This window comes from Acipenser ruthenus, chromosome 6, assembly GCF_902713425.1.
Source record: "Acipenser ruthenus chromosome 6, fAciRut3.2 maternal haplotype, whole genome shotgun sequence".
NCBI lineage: Eukaryota > Metazoa > Chordata > Actinopteri > Acipenseriformes > Acipenseridae > Acipenser > Acipenser ruthenus.
This window is the reverse complement of record NC_081194.1, coordinates 56,768,438-56,793,967: the sequence shown is the minus strand read 5'-3', so window position 1 is coordinate 56,793,967 and position 25,530 is coordinate 56,768,438. Positions and strand designations below refer to the sequence as shown.

The window sequence follows — 25,530 nt, the reverse complement described above, 5'->3', positions numbered from 1 at the left end:
TTTGTAAACACAAAGCTACTGATCCGACTGTGGATTTGATTGGCTGGTTTGAATGTATAATGATTATGGCTATGTTGGCCTTAGTTCAGCGAAACATACTTCCCAAAAAGGCAAGAGATTCCATGGAGGTTAAACGGGTGCCCCCTCATAGAAGCCCAGGGGTGAGCACAGGGTTAAAACAGGTGCCTCCTTACAGAAGCCCAAAAGAACATCAAGAGCTAATGTTGGGGCCAGCTGGCACCAGATGGCAGGATGTTCGAGTGGTAAAGCGCTGCCCTGTCTGTCTGGTGTTTGATAGTGGCCAGCTGAGCCTAAGCGTTCCTTCCCACCCAGCCATGTGTATTGTGGGGAAGGTTAGTTATCGAATGGTATGCTATTCTGAGGGAGAGGGTATGAGGCAGGGTTGAGGCACTGCACATGTAAATGTGTTATTGTGCTTTGTTTATGCCTGGTGGGCGTGTGCCAGAGGATCGTCGGATAACCCACATCCTCTATCATATCTGGTTACAATGAACTTTTAATTAAAACAACTTCCCCGAGTGGCTCACCTGGTAAAAGCTGCATGGTGTGCAGGGTGAGACATACAATCAGGGGAGCACAGGTTCTCGTCGCTGGTCTTCACTGGGGATTTCAAAGGGAGCGTTGCATTGGCTCTGGCGCTCCCGTGGGTTGGGGAGGCAAACCTGGCAGGGACTGTTTCTCTTCGTCACGCTACAGCAGACCCTGCTGGCCACGTGCCTAATGAACTCAGGCGGACACCTGCAGGCCTGGCCTTTGTCCTCCAGAAGGCGGTAGCTCGCTGACATCTGCTCTCGAGTTCCTGAGTGTAAAACAGGAAGCTGGCTTGGCCGAGGGATCAGAGGACACCTACTGAACCTTCAGGTCTCCTGAGCTGTGTGGTTAATCGCTGCTCTAAGGGGAATAAATATTTGGACATTCCAAACTGGGGGGAAAATCAGGGGTAAAATAATTAGGCACACTAAATAAAATAAAACAAAACAACTTCAGCATGTAGTAGGTACACTCATACCTTAAATAGATGCGCCTGTATGGTTTTTTGAACACACCCATAATTTCCCCACCAACATCACTTGTGTCCAAATCATCTTGTCTTGTACTATCCAAAGACCATTTAAGGTCTTTGGATAGTACAAGACAAGACCATTTAATGCATTAACTGTCAACTAATGGGACTTCCATTTTTATAGCGCCTTTCATCCATACAGGATGTCCCCAAGCAAGGTTATTGTAAATCCAATTACCTTATTTCCACTGCAGGGTTAATAGTATTTGTAACAGCAGTCCAGTCCAGTAGATTGTGTTAGGCCCTGTCTACACTACATAACCGATCTCGAGAACCGTACTTGAAATCGTTCTATTTAATTCAGCTCAAAGCACCCACACTGAAGTACCGTTTCTTGTTTAGTCAGGCTTAATGCGTACACACACACTATTAAAATAGTTCGGTTACTGTTCCTAGCAGTGCAGTGAACAGTGGAAATTAATACGACATATCTTGCCTGAGCCTAATTCTGGTCCCCTTAATTTTCTTTCAAACAAAGCTGATGTCATTGAAAAATGATTTCCATTACACGAGAGTAGATGTTAAAACTTCATGCTGATTTGAACTCGGCTCTCGCCAAGATAAGCACCAACTAAGACGTAGCTTTACAGTAAACTAATGTGATCCATATGTGTCTCCATCCATTTGCGTTTCCTTCCATATGATGATATAGATATCCTTCTGTCTGGTGTTAATGGCTGAAGTGTAATGCTGGCTCCAGGGATCAGCTTATTTTGCCTCCCTGGCGCATCAGCACACACAACGGCTGCGATGCTGGCTCCGGGGATCAACCACAGTGTGGCCTCCCCAGCGCATCAGCATGACAACCGTCTGGATTGAGCTAAGTAGGGTACATCTCTGGGGTCTTCAAGTGGGCACCTTCCATCCTCAGTGTTTCGTCGACTAGCCCACGACACCTCAAGAGGGCTCGACGGTGATTCTGGTGTCCCAGCATCACCCACCTCCGTCCCCCACTCAACTCAGCCCAGCTTACTTACCTGTACATCAGTGTTTCTTTCTTTCTATTGTGCTTGAGATCCCCAGCCAGAATCTTTCTGTCTCAACCACAGCCAGTTTCTGCTCCTCTCTGCTGCTTCAGATAAGTTCTTCACTGTGCGACGCAACTCTTGGCCACTGAATCCGACGTCTCTGAGAAACCGGGTTGTAGAGTGTGCCACAAATCCTCGACAACCCACCTCCACTTGGTAAACCCGGACTCTCCATCCTCGCTTTACCGCTTCAGTGGCTAGTTGAGTAGAAGTTTCTTCCTCTCATACGCCTCATCTACCGCATCCTACCATGGCACTGTTAACTCTACCAGGTGAACAAGGCGTGCTGATCCAGACCACAAAACAATATCTGGTCGAAGGTTAGTGGTGGCAATCTCAGGTGGAAAAATAAGCCGTTGACCAACATCTGCCAGCATTTTCCATTCTCTAGCAGCTTCCAGTTGTCCTGGGCGAGGCTTGGTTTTAACACCTTTTGTTGGCAGTTGCTCTCCTGGACAGAGGAATATTGTCTTTTGTGTGTAATGCTTTGATGGAACTGGTGGCAACTTATTGGTCATGTTACGCTTGTCTTTTAATGCTAAGGCCAAACATCCCAGCACCTAGTCATAGAGCCAAGTAAACCGTCTTTGGCTAAGATCCACCTTACATCCTGTTAAAATGAACCTTAATGTTATTATTAGTATTATTATTATTTATTTCTTAGTAGACGCCCTTTTCCAGGGTGATTACAATTGTTACAAGATATCACATTATTTTTACATACAATTACATCATTTTTTTTACCTTTTTTTACATACAATTACCCATTTATACAGTTGGATTTTTACTGGAGCAATCTAGGTAAAGTACCTTGCTCAAGGGTACAGCAGCAGTGTCCCCCACCTGGGATTGAACCCATGACCCTCCGGTCAATAATCCAGAGCCCTAACCACTACTCCACACTGCTGCCCATTGCCTACATTTAATGTTGCAGGTGATGAACACAAAGGACATGAGGGATCCTCACCTACCCAGAGGTTTAGGTTCTGCGGTGATGGGAGAACATCATATGTTGATCTGATGAGGAAACTGATCCTGCTCTGTGCCATTGTCCATAGGTCTTTCCAGCCGATCTTGCATTGTTCCACACTCTCCCATCTCATCCATTCTCCTTGCTTGGCCTGGGAAACAGCCTTTACGCACCTCATCCTCTTCTCCTGCTTTTGTACCTCGTTGACTACCAGCTTCTTCCGTTGAGCTGGGGTTGCTTTGTGCCATGTAGGAGGAGCTGAACTGAGACCAAGACCCCCTCTTCCATGCTGAACTTGCCCCATGATATCACCAATTCGAAGGGCAGCCTTTGCATCTTCCACAGCTTTCTTTGCCACCCACTTTCTTCCAGTATTCAACACAGGTGCTGCCTCCCTTACGCATTTGTCGCATGACTCTACTAATGTCATTTCCAGTCTGACCTTGGCACACTTAAACTCCTCGGTTAGAGCGGAGACTGGTAGCTGCAGCATTCCTTTACCATAAAGTCCCACTCTGCTGAGGCAGCGTGGAACTCCCAACCATTTCCTGATGTATGAACTGATTAAAGCTTCCAGCTTCTCAACTGTTGTCAAAGAAACCTCGTACACAGTCAGTGGCCACAGTAGCCTTGGCAGTAGACCAAACTGAAAGCACCAGAGTTTTAGTTTGCCTGGTAGAGCGCTGCTGTCTATGCTCTTCAACCCTTCCACTGCTTGTTGTCTAACTTCTCCCACACGAACTGTGTCCTTTAGATCCCCGTCGTACCATCTCCCAAGACTCTTCACTGGCTTCTCAGACACTGTTGGTATTGCCTCACCATTAATGAAGAGTACTTCAAGGCCAAGAAATAATGCAAATAAACATTTGAAATTGCGGTTAGGGTTAGGGTTAGGGTTATGGTTAGGGTTAGGGTTAAAAGCAGGATCCCCGATCCTACTTTTAACTCGCATTTCATTTTTTGCAGTCTCGTTTAATTTTGCCTAATTTAACGTTGTGCTTTTGTTATTTTCCCCACTAGTTTAACAAAGATGTCCTGACAGATTTTTTTAAGCATAAAAATGAATACCCAGTGCAAAGTGTACACTGAACTAGACAAAGGGCATGCCCCATTACTATGAGTACACAAGCCAGATTCCCTTATAAAATACAAATATATATTATTCGGGTTACTTTTGTGCGGTGAGCCGAGGACACCCTGGCCGACCTAAGCCCTCCCCACTCGGGCGGCGCTCTGCCAATTGTGCGCCGCCCCCTGGGAACTCCCATCCACGGTTGGCAGTGGAATAGCCTGGACTTGAACTGGCGATCTCCATGCTATGGGGCGCATCCTGCACTCCACGCGGACTGCCTTTACTGGATGTGCCACTCAGGAGACAAAGGGCATGCCCCATTACTATGAGTACACAAGCCAGATTCCCTTATAAAATACAAATATAATAATCTTATTCGATTCATTTTGCTTCTGACACCTACTGTACGTTTGTTGTAACTCTCCTAGTAGTACAATACCTACTGAGAAAAACTATGGCAGTGTATGAATACTGTAGGGTTCTTAGTATAGGTGTCAAGCTACCATTCACCCCAAAGAGCACTTTGAATGCCATTTAAAAACTGCATTTTACAGGGATCTTTAACTGGGAAATTTCTTTTTCTTTTACACAGCAGCAGTACAAAGTGTAGATTTGGACAATAATGACATTTTTGATTATTAACTAAAAATCTCTTTTGTTTCGTTGCAAGAAGTGAAACAAGACATCTTAGTAGCATTGATCCTTTTTAGCTTGAGATGAATGTCAGAAACACGGCTATCGGCAATTAATATGATTATCATTAATCATTTTTTAGTCCAATAAATAATCAAGACAATCAAATTAATGCGTATCACAATTGTTATTGTTTCAACCCTGATCAGGTGGATGTATATATTTATTTGCAGAGTAAAGTATACAGAGCAGTGCTGCTTGCTGAAGTTTACTAACTGGATCTCCCCCTTGTGACTCTCTAGGCATGCTCAACATCTCCCAGGTGAAGAACCGGCCCATGATCCTGATCGGTGGCTGACACAGCAGTACGTACTTCCTGGTAATTATCCCGTTAAACACACGGTCATAATCCCTTTACAAAGAACCCTGGTTACACACGCAGACGTTCTTCAGGGCTGGTTCTCTCACCCTGGTTACACACACAGTCGTTCTTCAGGGTTGGTTCTCTCACCCTGGTTACACACACAGTCGTTCTTCAGGGCTGGTTCTCTCACCCTGGTTACACACGCAGACGTTCTTCAGGGCTGGTTCTCTCACCCTGGTTACACACGCAGTCGTTCTTCAGGGTTGGTTCTCTCACCCTGGTTACACACGCAGTCGTTCTTCAGGGTTGGTTCTCTCACCCTGGTTACACACGCAGTCGTTCTTCAGGGTTGGTTCTCTCACCCTGGTTACACACGCAGTCGTTCTTCAGGGTTGGTTCTCTCACCCTGGTTACACACGCAGTCGTTCTTCAGGGTTGGTTCTCTCACCCTGGTTACACACGCAGTCGTTCTTCAGGGTTGTTTCTCTCACCCTGGTTACACACGCAGTCATGAGTCTTTTCCTCTGGTAACAAAACACACAGCATAGAACAGCACAGAACAAAGGACAGGCTTTCCAGCTCCTTTCTAAAGGCAGGTGACCAGGGTTAATTGATTGTCAGTTCTTCAATTGACACTTGGCCACCTTCTGCACATTCTTTTCAATTTGGCAGGGAGGGAAGTTTAACCTGGCAGCAGTGTGGAGTAGTGTTTAGGGCTCTGGACTCTTGACTGGAGGGTCGTGGGTTCAATCCCAGGTGGGGGACACTGCTGCTGTACCCTTGAGCAAGGTACTTTACCTAGATTGCTCCAGTAAAAACCCAGCTGTATAAATGGGTAATTGTATGTAAAAAATAATGTGATATCTTGTAACAATTGTAAGTTGCCCTGGATAAGGGTGTCTACTAAGAAATTAATAATAAAAACCTCTCAGCCCTGCCATATCCAAAATTAAACAACTTAAACACATTGTTAATTACAAACAAAACCAAATCTCACCAAACCATATTTATAATTAAACAAAACTATATTTTACAGGGGCATTCCTCAGCCCTGCCACAGCAATGCATATTACAATTTAGTCCATTAGGCCTGTATTGTGGGATGCATGTGGTCAGGTTCTGTGGTGTCTGGAAGGAAATGGGATGAACTAGAAAACCAGGACTGAGGCTTTTGGCAGAACTAAACCTGCATTTTAATTGCCTTATTAATCTCTAGCCTCCATACCATTTAATTCCAAAGAGATTCTGTTAAAGTAAAATATTATGAGTTTGAATTTCTCAGTATCCGGTGCATAGATAGTACAGTGCCTGAAGGAGAGGTCAGGAAGAAGCTACATGCCAGTTTTGTATACATTTACCAGTGTTGTGAAAAACTCCCCCGACCATTTATATTATAATGATTATAATGATAATGTAATCTGGGGGCTGCACTCTTACACCAACTTGGGACAGGAGCAGGGATCTGGTAGAGGGGGTGTGCTTATTCTAACACACCTACAGATCACTGGAACAAGGATGTTTGTCTCAAAAAAATGTTTTCACTGAAAATGGCCAAATAATTACCTCTGACGCACACACGTGGGACTATAAGTTTACACTGCAAAAGTCCTGCCTGAAAGTAGACAATTCAGATTCAATCATACGCACAAGCAAACAGAACTTAAATATTTATCTTGGAAAAGACAATTGACCTCTCTCCCTAAATGAGGGCGGCTCCAGTGCACATGGCACCCATGCAGAAGAGCGATACAGAAATTTCTTCAATTAAGCTGGCATTTCCGATCTACAGGAACACACAAGCAATCCGGTCACCTTGAAAGTGCCAAAGGCCATTCCATGCCAAAAGACTTGCGTAATCATGTAGGGAAGGACCCTGGAACGGCCAGTTTGATAACAAACCTCAAACATTCACACTGCATGCAAGCCTTGATTATGGTGGAGCCCAAACCGCTTTCCAAAAGAGTGAGTGGACATCTCCTGCTGGTTTAAAACCATCCCTTGATGATGGAGCCAGCGATGGGACAGCCAAGACTTATGATCATCTGACGCAAAGGGCAGGGCCTCAGTTGTGGACGTTGGTGGAAAGCTCGTCACTCACCATTCAGCTGTTGCCCGTGCCGCGGTCCGGCATGGGGAGAAGGCCTTTAAGCTGGTGAGCCAGAACCAGCAAGCCAAGGGCTATGCTCTGACGGTATCGCAGATAGCTGGCATCCTGGCAGCCAAGCAGACAAGCAGCCTGATCCCGCTGTGCCACCCGCTAACCCTGGACAAGGTTAACGTCTCTCTGCAGCTGGAGGAGTCTGGGTGGTTTGCTGCCATCAAGGCGACCTGCCTGACCAGCGGGCGCACAGGGGTGGAGATGGAGGCACTGACTGCAGCCTCAGTGGCAGCCCTGACCTTCTATGATATGTGCAAGGCTGTCACCCATGACATCGTCATCCAGGAGCTCAAGCTGCTTAGTAAGGATTTCCAGCAGGCCACCTGAGTTGTACCCTTTAAACACTCAGCAAAGCAGTCAAGGTCATTCAAACCCAAAACAGCATTTGCTCCAATGCAAAGTTTGCACCACATGAAATAAAAAAAAGGTTGTTTCTGCTTGGGTTTGCGCTGGTGCAATAGTTTAGAGGCCATTCTAGTAAGATGAAGGACACACTGCTACCACACCCATGAAGATATTCTTAGTTTTAGTTTCTTTTAAACAATTGGTGCACAGTAAGCCCAAGGAGCTCTCTGGAGCCCATCCTTTTATCTTCCTTTGACTTTATGATGACTACCAACAAGCTACGTGCACAGATGGCTCGACAGTGCAGATCTTAAACTGGAGGTGTATTCCGATGGGCCATCACACAGATCAGCTGAAATTACCTAATTTATACAAATACAAAGTATTTCCCATATTTACCTTCAGTCTGTAATTTGTGTGTGGAGGCAACAATCTTGAAGTTCGATGAATACAATGCAACAGTACTGCACATTTTTTTATTGTTTTTGGCTCATGTTCCCGTATCATTGAAAACTAGAATGGTGTGGGTTTCAAATCTTTTATGTCACTGACTTTGTCATGGGAAGAAATGGCAGCTGGGAATTGTTATTGACTTGTGGTGTAAGGCACTGCATACCACTTCTCTTAGCAGCTCTCCTAAGCTGCTTGTAAGTATTTCTTTTTGTACTAACTAACCACCTATACTAAAGTGTGTTTGATTTGCAAGCTATGTTTGTATACCTTACTGAAAATTAATAATAATAATAATAATAATAATAATAATAATAATAATAATAATAATAATAATAATAATAATAATAAAAACAAAAACTACACCACCAGAATGGAAATTATGGAGTTATTCTTTTACAGGTTTACAGCATTTCTATTCACTACCATTGGACAAAGTAATGTCTTCCTGTTTTAAAATATTTGTGCAGGTGTTAGTTTAAGAAAACTCTTAGAATTGAAAGGATCAAGACATTGTTCCATCCTACAGCAGAAAGGTAATTTGTTTAATTTTCTTTTTTGACTGTGGTGGCGCTGCCCCCTTGTGGCTGTCAGTAGAATAACAAGCTTTATTTAATCAAAACCACTTTTCTTAAGATAGTTTATTCGTTAAAGCTTTGTGAATAGAGCCCATATACAAGATGTTTCTATTTAAGTGGCCCAAAACTATTTAAAGGGCACATAAGGACCTTTTTATTTTATTGTGTTACATGTTCCCATGTGTTGCTACAACTGATTACGTAAGGTGTGTGTATTGTTTTAATTTTTTTACATTTTGACCACTTTTTTAAACTTTTAAATTGCATTCCCTGCCTCAAGATGGCTTCCCATGTACCCGCATGGACCTCTCAGAACTACGTTTCCCATCATCTTCCTGCTCACTGGTAAATCCATGGGTGCGTTCACGACACTTTTTTGCCGGCTAGATTGCAGACGGGAGTCTGCGTCTGACGTCACGGTCTGTGCAGACGGAGCGTGGACAGCTTTGGTAGATGAACAACAGTTCTGAGCAGAACCAAAATGGAGGTGGTGTTGAGAGAAATTCTAATCGCAGAAGAAGTGGATGCAATCGAAGTTCCCCTTGTGCTCCACCAGCTTCATAATTTACAGCATGATCAGAGAAAGTATAGTAGAAACAGACCCTGCTAAAAGAGATAATACACGTATGTTTTGTGATGTGAGACAAATTAACGAGTATTATAACGGGCAGGATTCCCCCCCGCCCTCTCACAAAGGGGTTGTTAGACAGTACTGTATTTTGATCTGGGACAAAAATAGTTCTAATACTTGCACATATGGTCACATATCTCATTTCAACCACCTGTTATTAAAGCTGATTTATTCTCCTTAACTCAAAGTAGGTTATTCCCTGTCCCTGATAGCCTTTCATCAATAACTAATTACACCTGCTGAAAATAACACAGCGGTTTTAGGTTCATTTCAATCGTTTAGCATTATTATTATTATTTTACATGTTTAAACCGTTAGAATACATATTTGAAAGGTATAATAACTGTGTGGAAAAAGAGTCAAATCATTTTAATTTGTATTACAAATCATTCATAAGATTATTAATGACATGACTCGAAGGCGATTCACACCCCCTGACTAGGTGGCAGTAGCACATGGCGTGAGGATTGTAACTGCTTGCCTACACACTTCTTTGTCAGCCAACGCTCGTCTATTGTTTTGAACTGCGGCTGCTCCAGCGCAGTACCTCTTGAGAAGCTGCGCGGCTGTGCAGACTTTTAAGCCCATGGATGCGTGACCTGGTGACGTCTTTTCCGGCTGAGTTCACGCAGACGATGAATTTGGACAGGTTTTCCGCAGAATCTGCGCAGACTTAGCAAAGTCCGCGTATCGTGAATGCACCCCATATCAGTTACATATGTGAGCAGGAGGATGATGGGAAACGTAGTTCTGAGAGCTTCATGCGGGTACATGGGAAGCCAGCTTGAGGCAGGGAATGCAATTTAAAAGTTTAAAAAAATGGTAATTGTAAAAAAAAAAAAAGTAAACCATACACACACCTTACGTAATCAGTTATAGCAACACATGGGAACATGTAACACAATACAATAAAAAGGTCCTCATGTACCCTTTAAAGGTAAAAGTTGCCTTTAGTGTAATTTTACCCTTTTTTATGATGGCTGGCAACTATGATTCTAAAAGCACAGATAATGCCAGGTGGTTTCTGAAAGGGAGAAATGCAATTATTAAAATTCAGTATTAGTGCACTAGAACCCAAACACTCAGAATGACTGTAAAGATCATGAAAAGTTCAAATAGAAATGAATTTGAGGCAAAGCAATCCAATGGTGCAACTCAGTGTCACTGCCGATATGGAGAATTTCAGAGGCATGAAGCATAATGGCAATGTCCTGACTCTTGACAGTTGTTTACAAATCCAGTTGCAGACACTTGTCTTACTGTAAGTGTGCATTTGGCAAACTGCTGCTTGTTAAGGAATAAATGAAACCACTGGCGCATACCGGTACATTTTATTTTTGCACTGTACACATACATTTAAAAGGAGTGTCACAAAAACAGTGACACAAGACAGGAGACTCATGGCAGTGGCAGTGTTTAAATAAAGACACATGAGATAATGTTTTTTGTGTTTTGGAACTTTAGCAGCCTTGAAGCGTTTCCCGAACTTCTGTGTATCTAAAGTTCTTGAACTTCTACCTGAGTCATGAGTGGCCTGTTAACAATACACTGTGACATCATCGGGAGAACACTTACACACTATTTGCGAAACTGCAAGCCACACATATTACTGTTACCAGAAAACTCCAGCTAACTTGGTCTGTTCAACAACAGCCCCAAGCTGAGAGGCTGTTCTTTATTAACTGTCCTGCCCTAGTAACAGCACACAAGTGTTCTGATCCTAACCCCAAGCGCCTCAAAGTCTACTCCAAATTCAAACTGATAATGGGCAAAAGAAGCAGCAACTCAAAATCTCAGTTTGATGATTCAAAACCTGGTCTAGGTTCCAACAAAATGAGTGAGATGTTATATTTGACACTAGAGGGCAGCATTATACATTTAAAAACATTTAGAAAACGAAAAGACAACGCCAGATGCTATTTGCTGACAAGTCCAGATGCTATAAGATTTTTTGAAGTAAACCTAGAGTAGCTAGTTAACTGACTGACTAATAAACAAAGGATTTGATATCATAACTTCCTTGAAACAGAGATTCTTTTTTATGTATATTGAGAATAATAGATGGGCTTCTGTGAGTTACAGGAAAATAATTCCATCTAGGGTTTCTGTGACATCAAATAAGGTCGAGTAGTTTATAAACTCACTGAAACCTGAGATGGAATTATTTTCCTGTAACTCACTGAAGCCCATCTATTATTTTATAATACACAGATATTATCTGTGATAAAAAAGACAATAAGGTTAAAATTGCAAGTGAATTTAATGAATAATAATAATGTAAATTAAGTCAATATTAAAGAATCTTAAATATAATTTTCTATTTTATAATTCAGGAATGGTGATTAAACTGGGTAGACAATGAACTGCAAAAAATAACGTAATTTTAAGGAAAAGGTGTTTCAATTTTGTTCGAAAGTGGTCGGGGTGCACAGGAGTCAAATATGGGTCAAAGGTCAAGTATAATCTTCTAGATGAAATATGCCATTTTGATGTCACTACTACAGAATTATGCCTTTTTTTCGAATGGCTCAGAATGCAAATATAACCTACATCCTACATTTATTATTTACAAATGCTGATATGTACCTGTTTGTATGATAACAAATTATGGTAATTTCATGGAACTTATTTTTTGTTTGTTTGTTTGTTAATCAGCACCTTGGAAAGTTCTCTTTTTCATCTGTTATCTAATGCTGCAAAACTTGAAATGTACCATTTACTTCATGATGGTGAACCATTTTTTTCCTTTCTGAAAGTTTTGCTTTGCATAATCTTTCAGAAACCAGTCTATTGTGTATCTAGAAATAACAGCCAAATGGTACTGTACCATACTGGGATAACATTATAGGGGAATGCAAAATATAAGGAAACAGAAGACTGCAATCCAAACCAGTCCAGCAGTCAAAAAAATGTCAGCTTTTCCAATGAAACATGTTCTTAAACCATTGAAGACTCAGTTCATCACACAAAGTGAAGGGTACCATTCTCCTTGTGACAGGAGACACAAACAAACAAAACAAGCATGTGAAGTCTGGTCTTGCAGAAAGCATTTCAGCACAGGTGGATGAGGCCTGTCAGCATCTTTAATTGGCTTCCTGTCAAGGCTGGGAGAGAGGCAGACTGGCTGTTCAGGGACTAGCAGCACCAAACCTCTGTGTCTTAAACCTTAATGATGCACAATGAACCATACAGTGGCATATCTATTCTGGAACTTCAGTGATTGATTTTTAACAGGGGTACTCAGTATCTCCACCTGCTGGCAACTAACAGAACCTGCAACAGTATAAATCTGATTCTGGCACACATTAGCTTTAAAAGTCTTTGAAGGTCCATTTGCCCACAGGTTTTTCACTGCATTAAAACCCCTAAACCGTTTTTGTCTGAAAAAAAAAAAAAGATTAAATTAAAAAAAGAACGTCGTAGAACTAGTCAGAAAAAAATGATGTGCCCGTAGAGTTTAGAATTTTGCAACATTCTTTTTTTTCCCTTATGGAAAATAGTCGTGTTAGTGGTGTGTTGGCACATCAACAAAGTCCCCATTCTGTCAGCAAAGGCTCTTAAACTCAAAACTACTGGAACTGCTTTGGATCAGCTGCTTTTATAGAACTGCTGCTACAAGTACAGTAAAGAAAATAAAATAAAAATAAAAATAAAATAAAAAATAATATATATGAATGACCCAAAACATATTCCTTGGCCTGGAAGGACCTTGACCATAAGCCTTTCTTTAAGGGGTACTAACCAAGGGACTTACATTACATTACTTCCTATTACCTGTAACACAGGATGTAAATTTACAGCGTCAAGAAAAATGGACTTTGCTCGAGTCAAAGTGTAAAAAAAAATAAAAAAGATAACACTCACAGTACATTGATATACTTTAGAACAAGCCATTCTTTTTATTTACATACATATAGGTAATTGATACATACATTAAAAGCAAACAAAAAAACAAGTAATAAAAAGCCTTGCTTGTTAAAACACTTTGGCTTGAAACGGGTTCAGCTTCCCTGGCATCCTATTTTATTGCAATACAGGTAAACATGAACTGTTAACGGATATTTGGAAATAAAGAAGCCATGCTTGATTACACAAGTGTGTTTTGCAGAATAAACTACATCTTATAGTAATGTTTTGTCCTTTGTCTGACTGTAGAAATAATTTCTGAGTAAGCATTGAAATAGCTTGCATCATGTAATTTGTAATGGATTTCTAAATTCAGCAGCGGTTTGTTCTAAAGCATAACGTTGTCAACAGAACTCTTCCAGAGCACACAGATTTTTGGCTCTTTCTCTTGCAGCTGAACCCAGGCGCCTTAGTCTAAAAATGTGACATTTAATTAGCTTTAGAAATGTAAAGTTTCAAACTTCAAAGAGATTAATGAAGTGAAAGCAATTAGGCATGTCGCAGAGAGGAGTGCTTTGATCTGTCGAGGCAGGTTTTCTGTAATCGATCTGTATCTCGCAGTGCCCCCTGAGTCTGCGGAGACCTGGTCACATTCCTGCCTGTCTCTTCATTGGCTGAGACCAGAGGTTAAACTTGCAGTCTTTGAAGACGTGGGTCGCAAAGCACATGACTCCTCTTCCCCCTTTTTGCAGGGCCCACAGCCTGTTTTATATACATGCTCACCTAGTTACATAACTAGGAGGGCCCAAACAGAAAATATATATTTTTCAGATTTTTTACATTTAAGGGGTACCAAACCATTTCTTTTAACAAAAAAGTAAATATTTAATAATTAAGTAAACCGAAAACAAATGATTTAAAATCAGATCTTTTTTTGGTTTAAATTGGTCATGTGACCCCACGTACCATGTCCCCTTTTTAATGTAAATTAAAGCAAAACACAATGTGAATTAAGATAAAAACAGTTGTTTGATGAAATTGGTAGAAAAGTTATAACCATTTAAAAAAAATTTTTTTTTTTACACAGAAAAAATAACAAACCACACCAAAATACCCACTAATATTTTATTTATTTATTTATTTATTTATTTATTTATTTGATTCTACTTTTATTCTTTTATTGTTTGGTCTTGTTTTCATGGGCCTTTTTACTTATTTTATTATGAAGGTCTTTGGGATGGCTTGCTATGAAAGGAGATATATAAAAAATATTTGACTGATTAATTAACTATTTACATATTCTTCATGTGCAGGGTCTTCACCCTGTCACAATCAGGTTCACTCCAGTGTTCTAGCAGCAATGGGACAACAGCACAGGAATGTTCTCGGTACCAGTAATGTTTTAGATCTATCTTGATGTCTATGTGATATTCGATTGGGAAATCGGTTGCTGATTGCACCTCTAGTTTCATCACAATGAAAGAAGGATCAGTAATAATGTTGTTCCTGCTCCTAAGAAGTAAGCCTTGGTTAGTTAGTTTAATGAGAGCAGAGTCCCAAGGGCTTCTAATGTCAGCTGTCTGCTAACAGAGCTTTGTTTTCTGTCCTCTGCGTTTCATTTGATTCATTTCAAACTTTGCCAGCTGTCTTTGAACTGGCAGGGCTTGAATTAAACAAGAAGCAGCCAGGGGTCTGTGTGACTCCCAAACGATCCACACACTCAGATGTGCATGCTCTCTCTCTCTCTCTCTCTCTCTCTCTCTCTCTCTCTCTCTCTCTCTCTCTCTCTCTCTCTCTCTCTCTCTCTCTCTCTTCCAAACAAACAATTACTTCGGCCCCTTTGAGTCTTCAAGCAAGTCCTTAGTTTTGAATAACCGTATGTGAAAGACAACTTAATATGTATATATATATATATATCCCACCCCAGCAAACCTCTGTCCTCACTTCCTGGATGTAAGGGATGCTACAGAGGTGAGGCGAGGCAGCTGATGAATCCACTACAGGCCTTGGTTTGAATACGCTGATGACGGTGCTCTTGGATACTGAGGTATCTGCTTATTTGTGTGTCCATCTGCCTGTTTGTTCATAATGTGTTAAACATTTTGTAACTGAGGACGTTTAGAAAATGACCACAAGCAGTGTGCAGCTATACAGTTGCTATAGTTGCAGAGGAGGCCAATATTACATTTCTAAAACCGTCTCTAATCAACCTCTAGGATTCTTTTCCGAAAGATCTTCTTGAGATCCAAGTTCAAGTAAAATACACCCAATGAAACAAACAGCTGTATAGTCCTAATACAGTTAACAAAACTTAAACCTGAAACTGAAAGCAGAGAATTACTACTAAAGATAAAGGTTTAAGGTGTGATCTTGAACACATGTTTATACCGTCTAATTTACTGACCTGTCCACATTATACTTGTTAGATTAAACAAAGGTAGAACTGACAGAATCTGATTGGTTTGGAATTTTATAGTAGCGTCACTGATGGGACCAAGAGATGCCACTGGTAGCCATGGAGACAGCATCATTGAGGAAGTACAAGAGATTAGAACTTTGATAAGCAACTGGGCTTTTCAAAGCTTTTTGAGAACAGTTCAAAGCACTTCCCATGTGATATTTGAGCATGGGCACTCAGAAATGAATCATTTTGTGTTGACAGCGATTTCTCACAATAAAAGTAAAGAAAGGGGACTGGTGCCATCACTTCAGAATTGGGTCACTTTCAAGCCACGCTTTTTGAGGAAGTTAGTCCACTTTGTTATTACTCTGTAATTCAACTCAAAAGTAATTACATACAATTTAAAGGGGAATAGAATAAAAATGTACCCATCTCTTGGTTGACAGTGGAGTGAACTCATTTTATTGTAAAGTCACCACAGTAGAACTATACCCTGCTCATAATCCTAACCATACCTAGATCAACAGCCCTGGTGACTGCAGGGCTTGCTGCCAGAGCATTTCCACCAAGTATCAGCTCTGTTGGTCAGCACTGTTCAGATCAGAACTCCCAGCAGGGGGAGACAAACCTAAAGTACACAACACATTATCTGTCTTTGCCTCAGATATTTCCTGTGCACTCCTGTGTTGGAGGTTTGGAATGAATCTGTCTAAGAAATGTCACTTTAAGGGACCATGCATGTTTGCAGCCTCCTGATTAGCATAATTATCACTTGCCTCTCAGGGGTGCTTAAGTTGGGGTACAATACTAGTCCCAGCTAGCAACATCAACTGCTTGATGGCTCTCAGAATGTGGACCAGGTTATACTTATTTTGTATTTGACTTGTACATGTAATAATGATCGCCAGACGTCTTTCAGTGAACTGTAGCTAAACTGCTACCTACTGTATGCAAGAGCTGAATAAATAAGGGACTGTTTATTTTACTTTACTGGCTAGTTTGGAGTTATTTGCTCAAATTAAGACTAAAAATGAAGACCTGAAGAAACAAAGATATTCTTCACAGGTTCACAGCCTGAGGTCGGGTGGTTCCTGGAACATCCCCAAAACAATGCAATTGCATCTCCCAAAATCTAATAGTTTAACTTCTACTAAACTGCTGTAAAAGGCAGTAAACATCAGTATACTTTTCACTGCTAGTCATACTTAAAGGAGGGTCAGCTAAATAAAAGGGTCTTAATAGGCTTCAACAGAGGATTAAATTGCCTCTAGCTTCTAGCCTTTTGAAATGTTACATTTTTCCATTTTTGTGGACAAACTTAAACTCTGCTGCTTTCAGCTGGGTTTTCAGTCAAGACTTCTGTGGCCACTCACTGAGTGTGAGGTTTCCTTGACAACAGTACAGATGCTGAAAGTGTTTATCAGTTCATACGTCAGAAAATGGTTAGGAGTTCCACGCTGCCTCAGCAGAGTGGGACTGTATGGTAAAGGGACACTGCAGCTGCCAGTCTCAGGTCTAACCGAGGAGTTTAAGTGCGCCAAGGTTCGATTGGAAATGACATTGGTAGTCACATGACAAATGTGTGAGGGAGGCAGCACCTGTGTTGAAAACTGGAAGAAAGTGGGTGGCAAATGAAGCTGTGGAAGATGCAAAGGCTGCCCTTTGCATTAGTGATATCATGGAGCAAGTACAGCATGGAAGAGGAGGCCTTGGTCTCAGTTTAGCTCCTCCTACATGGCACAAAGCAGCTCCAGCTCAACAGAGGAAGCTGCTAGTCAATAAGGTGTAAAAGCAGGAGGAGAGGATGAGGAGCATAAAGGCAGTTTCCCAGGCCAAGCAGGGAGAATAGATGAGATGGGAGAGTATGGAACAACACAAACTCAGCTGGCGAGATCCATGGACAATGGAACAAAGCAGGATGAGTTTCCTCATCAGGTTAACATATGATGTTCTTCCTTCACCACAGAACCTTAATCTAGGGGTAGGAGAGGATCTGTGGTGTCCTTTGTGTTCATCGACAGCTACATTAGACACATTTTGACAAGATGCGAGGTGGGTCTTAGCCAAGGATGGTTTACCTGGCATCATGACCAGGTGCTGCTATGTTTGGCCTAGCATTGGAAGACAAGTGCAGCGTGACCAACAGGTTGCCACCAATTCCAGCAATATATGACACATGAACCTTCCTCCATCCAGGGGAGCAACCACCAAGAAAAGGTATTAAAACCAAAACTCGTCTAGGACAACTGAAAGCTGCTAGAGACTGGAAAATGGTGGCAGATGTTGGACAACGGCTTATTTTTTCACCTGAGATTGCCACCACTAACCTTCAACCTGATATTGTCTTGTGGTCTGCATCAGCATGGTAGAGTTAACAGTGCCATGGGAGGATGCTGTGGATGAGGTGTATGAAAGGAAGACACTTTGGTATACTAAACTAGCTGCTGAAGCAGAACAGTAAGAATGGAGAGTCCAAGTTTACCCAGTGGAGGTGGGTTGTAGAGGATTTGTAGCACACTCCACAACCTGGTTTCTTAGAGACATCGGATTCAGTGGTCAAGAGTTGCGACGCATAATGAAGAACTTATCTGAAGCAGCAGAGAGCAGCAGCAACTGGCTCTGGTTGAGATTGAATGATTCTGGTTGGGGATCTCAAGCACAGTAGAAAGAAAGCAACATTGATGTAAAGGAAGGTAAGTAAGCTGGGTTTAGCTGAGTGGGGGACAGAGGGGGGTGATGCTGGGATACCAGAGTCACTGTTGAGCACTCTTAAGGTGTCGTGGGCTAGTCGACGAAACACCAAGGATGGAAGGTGCCCACAGAGAAGTACCCTACTCAGTTCAGTCCAGATGGTTGTCATGCTGATGCGCTAGGGAGGCCGCACTGTGGTTGATCCCTGGAGCCAGCATTGCAGCTGTTGTGTGTGCTGATGCGCCAGGGAGGCAAAATAGGCTAATCCCTGGTGCCAGCATTACACTTCAGCCATCAACACCAGGCAGAAGGATATGTACATCATCAGATGGGAGGAAACACAGATGGATCACATTAGTTCACAGTAAAAGAAGCTATGTCTTAGTTGGTGCTTATCTTGGCGAAAGCTGAGTCCAATATAAGTCCAATGAAGTTTTAACACCTACTCTCATGTAATGGAAATCATTATAATGTAGCAGCAGTGTGGAGTAGTGGTTAGGGCTCTGGATACTTGACCGGTCGTGGGTTCAATCCCAGGTGGGGGACACTGCTGCTGTACCCTTGAGCAAGGTACTTTACCTAGCTTGCTCAAGTAAAAACCCAACTGTATAAATGGGTAATTGTATGTAAAAATAACGTGTAAAAAATAATGTAATTGTATGTAAAAATAATGTGATATCTTGTAACAATTGTAAGTCAACCTGGATAAGGGCATCTGCTAAGAAATAAATAATAATATTATAGATTCTTAGCATAAATACTGTGTCTACATAAAACATAAGGCAAATAGAGGTATGATTTACAGGTTACTTAGACATTCCTTAACTTTATTTTAACAATTAAAACTGTGTACAATACATACAGAACTGTACAACTTTCATAATAGTTGGCTTAAAAAAAAATATTAACCCTTAATAAGACCAACTGCTTCAAATTAGGGTGAGCTGTAGAGGGGTGCAACCAGTCTAAGAGAATACATACAAATATAAAATCTGATAATTATTACGTTACCTAGAGATTTAGTTAATGTATTATAGTTTTAATTTAATTGTGCCAGATACTGTATGAGTTGTTTAATGCTCTCATCTCAACTATGGCTAAACAATGGCGCTGTATGCAGGATTATATGCATATGGTTATAAATTGTTATGTCACCTCATCAAAGAGTATATCGTTTTAAATACTGTCCACACCTGTTCTATAGTTTAGTATAGAAGCAAGTGGGGCCAAAAGAGTTTATATGAAACTAATTGGAGCATCAAAACTGATCCACAAGTTTAAGGGAAAGATCTACAAAATGTTAAAATCACACATGAAGTTATGGAACTCTAAGTACATTCTAGATTGGCACACGATTAAAGTCAAAGTGGGAACATGCTCTTGTATAGATAGTCAAATAGCAGCAATGTATATTGATATTTACACATCACCTCAGTGCCGATGTTCAATAAATGGGATAATTATATTTTTCTGTAAAGTCTGTTTCACAGTCACCCATTTCCTGCCTCCAGTAGCCCTTGGCATAATTTTTTTTTTTGCAATTGTGCTTTTTATTTAGTTTTGTACTTCAAAAATTATATTACATTGTTATATACATTTTCATTTTTATAAGACTGACTTTTTAACGTGTACACAACACTGAATAAAAACCATCTCGATGGCACTGATTTAGAACAATAAACAATCCCACACAAACACACAACACGTGTACCTGGAAAGCGACAAGCTGATCCTAACCGTAAGAGAGATTGTCGAAAACAAACAGATCTCAAACAGCATCTCCCCTTCTAGCTAGGATCAGCAACTCATCATGAATGATTAACAATCTGCATTTTGTTTCATGCTTCAATGCTTTAGTCCATGCTTTACTTCCACACCTGTCTTATGAACCCATTGTTTTTCTCCTGAAGGAGAAAATCAGGAATCTGACAGGAATATGCCATCTGTATTGGTCAGTGATAAACGTAATTAATAAACCTCAATTCTGGGGACATTCTCTTCTTGTAATTGGCAGGGTTGATGCTTTGATAAGTGAAACTTCAGGTCTTTGGTTTTTATGATCTGAGCATCTTAATACTGCCGCCTTACAATTTATAACCCTGAACCTCATTTTACTTTATTTTATGAAGTAATGCTAATAAGTGGTTCTATGAATCACCCCAGAGGGAACACCACAGCTGGACTGATTTAGAGTTAAAGAACAGTGGTATTGGGATCAGTCATTAAAATAGAGTCCAACATGTCCTTGCATGGAGGCTTCATTAAACACTGTACCATGAACCAATGTATACATTGGCATTGGTGTGTTCTGGATTAAATATAACAAGGTACCCGCTTTATAAAACAGTTGCACCCCTTTAAAACTGCCCCTGTTTAAAAAGGTTCACCAAAAAAGCAACAGAACAATAAGGTACTGGTATTAAAGGAAATAGGCACTTGAAGGTTAAACAATACATAATAATAATAATAATAATAATAATAATAATAATAATAATAATAATAATAATAATAATAATTTTGGAGTAATTGAAGTATTTCCTGAAACACCTGGGCTGTCGTCTGAATGGGTGAAGCTTAAAGCCACAGCTGACAGAAAACAATCCAAGGGAATGTTAGACTTTCTTCAGCAAGACTAGCAGCTTCAAGTAAAAAGTGTGAAGAAGGAAGGAGGATATATAGGGGGCTTGCAGACTATCATGAAAGCTAACGGATCTGATCTGAAAAGGAAGGTTGGGACATTTTGGGGGATTCTAGGGCCATGTAGACCCTGGGATGAGTTAGGAGACAATGATTTCAGGAAAGTGAAGGTGATCTTTAGAAACGAAAAGCAGACATCTTTAAAGTGCAAGAGAGGGATCAAAGGTTGGACAAGGTCATTAATTGCTGAGGTTGGGATGGAGGCATCAATATTGATGCTACGGATACTAAATCACGATCTGGGTCCCCAATCATTTTGGATTATCATTGTCAACTGAGCACTTGCTTGTATTGATAATAAGATCCAGAAAATATGTTATTATAAATAATATATCAAAGATGTGTTCTGTTCCCCTAAGAAAGACAGTAAAAAAAACAATCTGAAACACTTGCGACCTTCACCTTCAGCAAATCACAACTCTATCCTGAGATCATCGTCAAACCATCTGCTGTGTGCAGCAACACAACTAGCTTATTACAGGGAGGGCATGGATCCCCATGCACGGTAAGAGCCAGTCCTTCTAGTGCCATGCCAGATTGAAGCAAACAGGGAGCCTCTCCTTGGGTGAACCCTTACAGATAGTCTACTTCACCAGGAGCCCACGGGCCACATTTGCTTCAGTGCAACTGATTTTATTGCAAAACTAAAGTGAAACTAATTATTACACTTGCTTCCTTCTCTTCATTGGCATGAACAGTTTCTATGGACGGAACCAAAGGAACCTGTATATTTGGAAAACCCCTATAATTACTCTATAGAAACCACTGAAAAGATGTAGGTTGTAGGGTTATTGCAATATATACCCTCACAGGAATGCTAGGATAGGATGGGATATTGCCAGGGAAAGGAAAACCATTATGATTAAATAGTCTTTACGACAAAGTTAACTGGTACAAATAAATTATGTGCACTATTTTCTCTTCCCTTTATACCACCAGGTAGCAACCAGTATTAGCCAGCGATTATACCTTTTCCATGCTCTAAAGGGCAGTTCTGTTCTGCAGTAATTTGTCAGAAGGGAGCCTCTTTCTGGGGGCAGCAATTTCTTCAGAGTGCTGCCTTTGGTTTAAAAAGCAAAATCCAAAACCCTTGATAAAAGGTCAAACTTTCACTCCACCATGATTGACAAAAGAGAGAAACCCCATTAGCTATTGCTATACCGCTTGTATCTTCATTTGTCAGGGGTCTAATGTATGGGTATCAAAAACAACCTGAGAGAAGCTTAAAAGGTGCGGACCTACCCATTTATACAGACAAACGCCAGACGCAACTCAGGAATGCATTCAAAATGGCTTACCTCCTCTTAAATTCAATGCAACACCCAGTGGCAGAATATTCAAAACATCTGACAGGAAATGCATCTTACTGTGACCATTTCATTGTATTTAGTGGGTGACAGAGGTCCTTCCTTCTATGCGGTGACAAATCAGACTGTCCCATAATGACAGTGCACAAACTCTGAACCGTGTGTTTCTTAACCTTGTACTGCAACACAGCAAAAGAATAGGAGATGACTGTATCTTCTGAAATCTCTGATCTGTTTCGCTCTCCTCTTTCCTTTCCAGGACGAGCAGGTCTGATCTCCTAAAAGTAAACAGTTTGCTGCCATATTCTCTCCTCAACAATTTGTGTCCCCATCACGCAGCTTGCAATGCTTTGTCTCAGTTTCAGAAAAGGAACTTAGATAGCTGCTGTAACTAGTCCTTGTTGCAAATTACTTTTGAGTTCACTTGTGGCCTACTCGCCAGAGGCCTGTGCTACAGAAAGGCAAACTTGCAAATGATTTGCTGGAGGATTCAGTGAAAGGTACTTAGACATATCACAATTAGCCCTTTTGGTTATGTGCTCTAAATAACTTCTTAACAGATAACAACAAAAATAATAACTGAACTGCATTTACCTCCTTTGTGTCAATATGGTGTCTGCCTGTACTGGATTTAACCAGAACTAGCAAACCACTTGTATACCCCACCCCAACCCCACCACAGCCTTGTTAAAGATCATTAACAGCTGACTGAATGCAGGTTTCCTAAGCACTTCTCAAGAAGTTCTTGCAGAGGGGTTCTTCAGTGGTGGAAAGTCATTGTTCATGGTAATGTTATATAGGAGGCCTTAAGATAAAGTACCGTGAGGAGTCTGCCAACACATGTAGTATACCGAATACAAGTAAAATATTTCCACTTTAATCAGGTGGGACAACCAACAGAGTAGTACCAGAGGAACATTGCTAGTCAAGTGCTAAACTATTTTATCATTTACCTGTACAGAATTTTGGTTTCTAGAAAGCTCGTAAAACTAGCAATGCAATGTAGTGAAGTGCTGGATTAATATGGTACTGTTAATGGAAGGATCTTACATTCTGCTCCTGCCTTCAGAGTTCACACACACACAACATGCAGTCATATTTATCTCAGCGGTGTGGTGAATGGCAGACTGCATTGAGAGATTTACAATTCTGTATCTGGCCAATTCCCCCAGTGCCAAACAAATTAGAACTTTCCAGGAAATTACCTTGAAAGGGGAAAATACTGTCTTTCAGCAGAAAGCAAGTCACAAGCATCTAAAAACACTAAATTGGGTAGTGATGACCAAAAATGAAGAACAAATAAACAGGACTGTGACATCTTCACAACTCTCTGTATAAATATAATTTTTTTTTTTTGCTTTGGCACTGGGTGGAGCCAGTATGAAGTCATCACTTTTTGAAAAAATATGACCCTTTGCATCCTCAATCTGATAAGTCGTTGCTCCTTTAATGGCAGTGTCATTTTTTCCCACAAATGTCAATCCACTTGGCAATCTGTGGAGCAGAGGCACTTGGAAAAGTGATCCCAATCTTTCTTACATTCCAGGCTGGCTGTGAAAAGACAGCTTGGCTGGCCACAGTCATTAGGAAAGCACGTTAAAATCTACCTTAAGTGGCCCTGTGTTTACTCCTGCAATTAATATATCTGTGTATATTAATTGAAAGAGTGGGAGCTTGGCACTCACTGGTCAGTAATTGACCTTGGTGATGGTGCGCTCCCGGCTACTGCTCTCCACTAGCTGGCTCCCCGATCTCTTGCGGTTGCGTTTCAGTTTGGACAAGTCCTTGTCGAACACCTCCCCTGAGCGCAGGGCTGACACCAGGTCATCGAACTCGCCACTCTCCTCTGAGATGCTGCCTGCCTTTATCTTCTTCAGCCTCCGCTCCTTCTCACGCTGCTCCTTCAGCTGCAGAAACAAACAGCACAAATCTTCTTCATTATATGGTAGTCATGAGGGCCTGTTTCAAAGTGCAAACTTTCTGAGAAAAATAAAACTAGCACAAGACCACTTAGTCTCAAGAGCAGTTTAATTAATGCCCCGAGTAATTCATTGCAAGTTTTGCACTACTAAAATCATTTGAGCCCTTGCCATTTAATGGCAGTTTGCACAACACACTGCATCCTGTGCAATCTAACAGTTTAAGTGTGTGTCCTTCATTGCCACAATTGATTGCATTCAAGTTTCTTGACAGGTTGATACAGTAAAAATTACATTAGGTTGTGTTCTATAACTAACAACAAAATGGATTCTTGGTCTATTTTAGAATGTTTCAAAGACATATAATCATGATGTAAATGCATATAATGGTTCATTCCCTCTGAAATCTTCTCTATTAGCTACAGTATGCATATGAACCTGTGTAGCCCAATGTAAACAAACCTGCCCTCCCTCTCGTCTTGTCCACGTGCTTGCAGTCTAGAAGGATGTTTATGGGAAAGAGCAAACCCTTATTTACAAATAAATAAATTGAGACTCAGAAACTGCCGTCTTCAGAAACGATATAGATTGCCAGTGAATGAATGTATCTGATCTGTGACTCTTTTCTCATTCACATATCAAGGGGTAGTGACAATGTCAAAGTCTGGAAGTGACTGACACAGTCCAACTTTACTACAGTCAGATTATCCACTGCACATACTGCATTGCATCACACTGTGAGTCTGATGTTTCCTGTTTGTATTATTTGGAAGTTTGTTCCCAGGCTGATGAGATGGATTGTTCCCAATGCACGTGGATTTTGCTCTAATGTACTTGCATTTGGAGATTTTGGAAGCTGTTTCTGCTGAAGGTATGTTCAGTTCTCTCATCTCCGTAATTGTTTCCCTTTGGCTACGGAGTCGAGGGGGCCTGCTTGGTTTGGGGTTGTGCTTGGTAAGTGGGTGTGTGAGTGAGGTCAGAGGCTGCTGAAATGGAATGCGGGTCTTCAGGAGCTAGTGTGTGAGAGCAGAATTCCCAGGACTCCCGAGGGGGCTGCAGGATGCTGCTTAAAGAGGCAGTGCATGGAATTCTCCCTGTTCTTTCGCATCACAAACACACAGTCCTTGGGTTGGCAAGATCACAAGCACTTTGTCACACTCTCTGCCTCTCTCTGTCCCTCAGACGGACACACTCACTATCTCTGATGCCCTCCATCTACCTGCCCAATTAATTCACATCCAAATAGTTCAAATACAGGCATCAACAAGTGGTTTGCCATCCTGTATCTTAAATATCTTATAATCCAGTTTTTCAATCAGGAAATACACATTTGTTTGAATCTGTTATGTTGTTTAT

At 41.1% G+C, this 25,530-nt stretch overlaps 2 protein-coding genes across 5 annotated transcripts in view; one reads left to right on the top strand and one right to left on the bottom strand.

Moving 5' to 3' along the window:
* Positions 1-7,189: 7,189 nt before the first annotated feature.
* LOC117411212 (molybdenum cofactor biosynthesis protein 1-like) lies at positions 7,190-7,636 on the top strand (the record flags this gene model as incomplete). Its single annotated transcript, XM_034018503.1, has 1 exon — positions 7,190-7,636. A coding segment is annotated over one exon (447 nt), but the record flags the coding sequence as incomplete, so codon positions are not given.
* Positions 7,637-19,044: 11,408 nt separating this feature from the next.
* Positions 19,045-25,530, bottom strand: part of LOC117411099 (disheveled-associated activator of morphogenesis 2-like) — a 129,286-nt gene continuing 122,800 nt past the window's right edge. For all 4 annotated transcript variants that reach the window (XM_034018204.3, XM_034018206.3, XM_034018205.3 and 1 more), the window contains one exon: positions 19,045-24,162. In XM_034018204.3, coding sequence (XP_033874095.2) covers positions 23,944-24,162 — 219 coding nt within the window. In that variant the 3' untranslated portion in view covers positions 19,045-23,943. The remainder of the gene's footprint in view (positions 24,163-25,530) is intronic.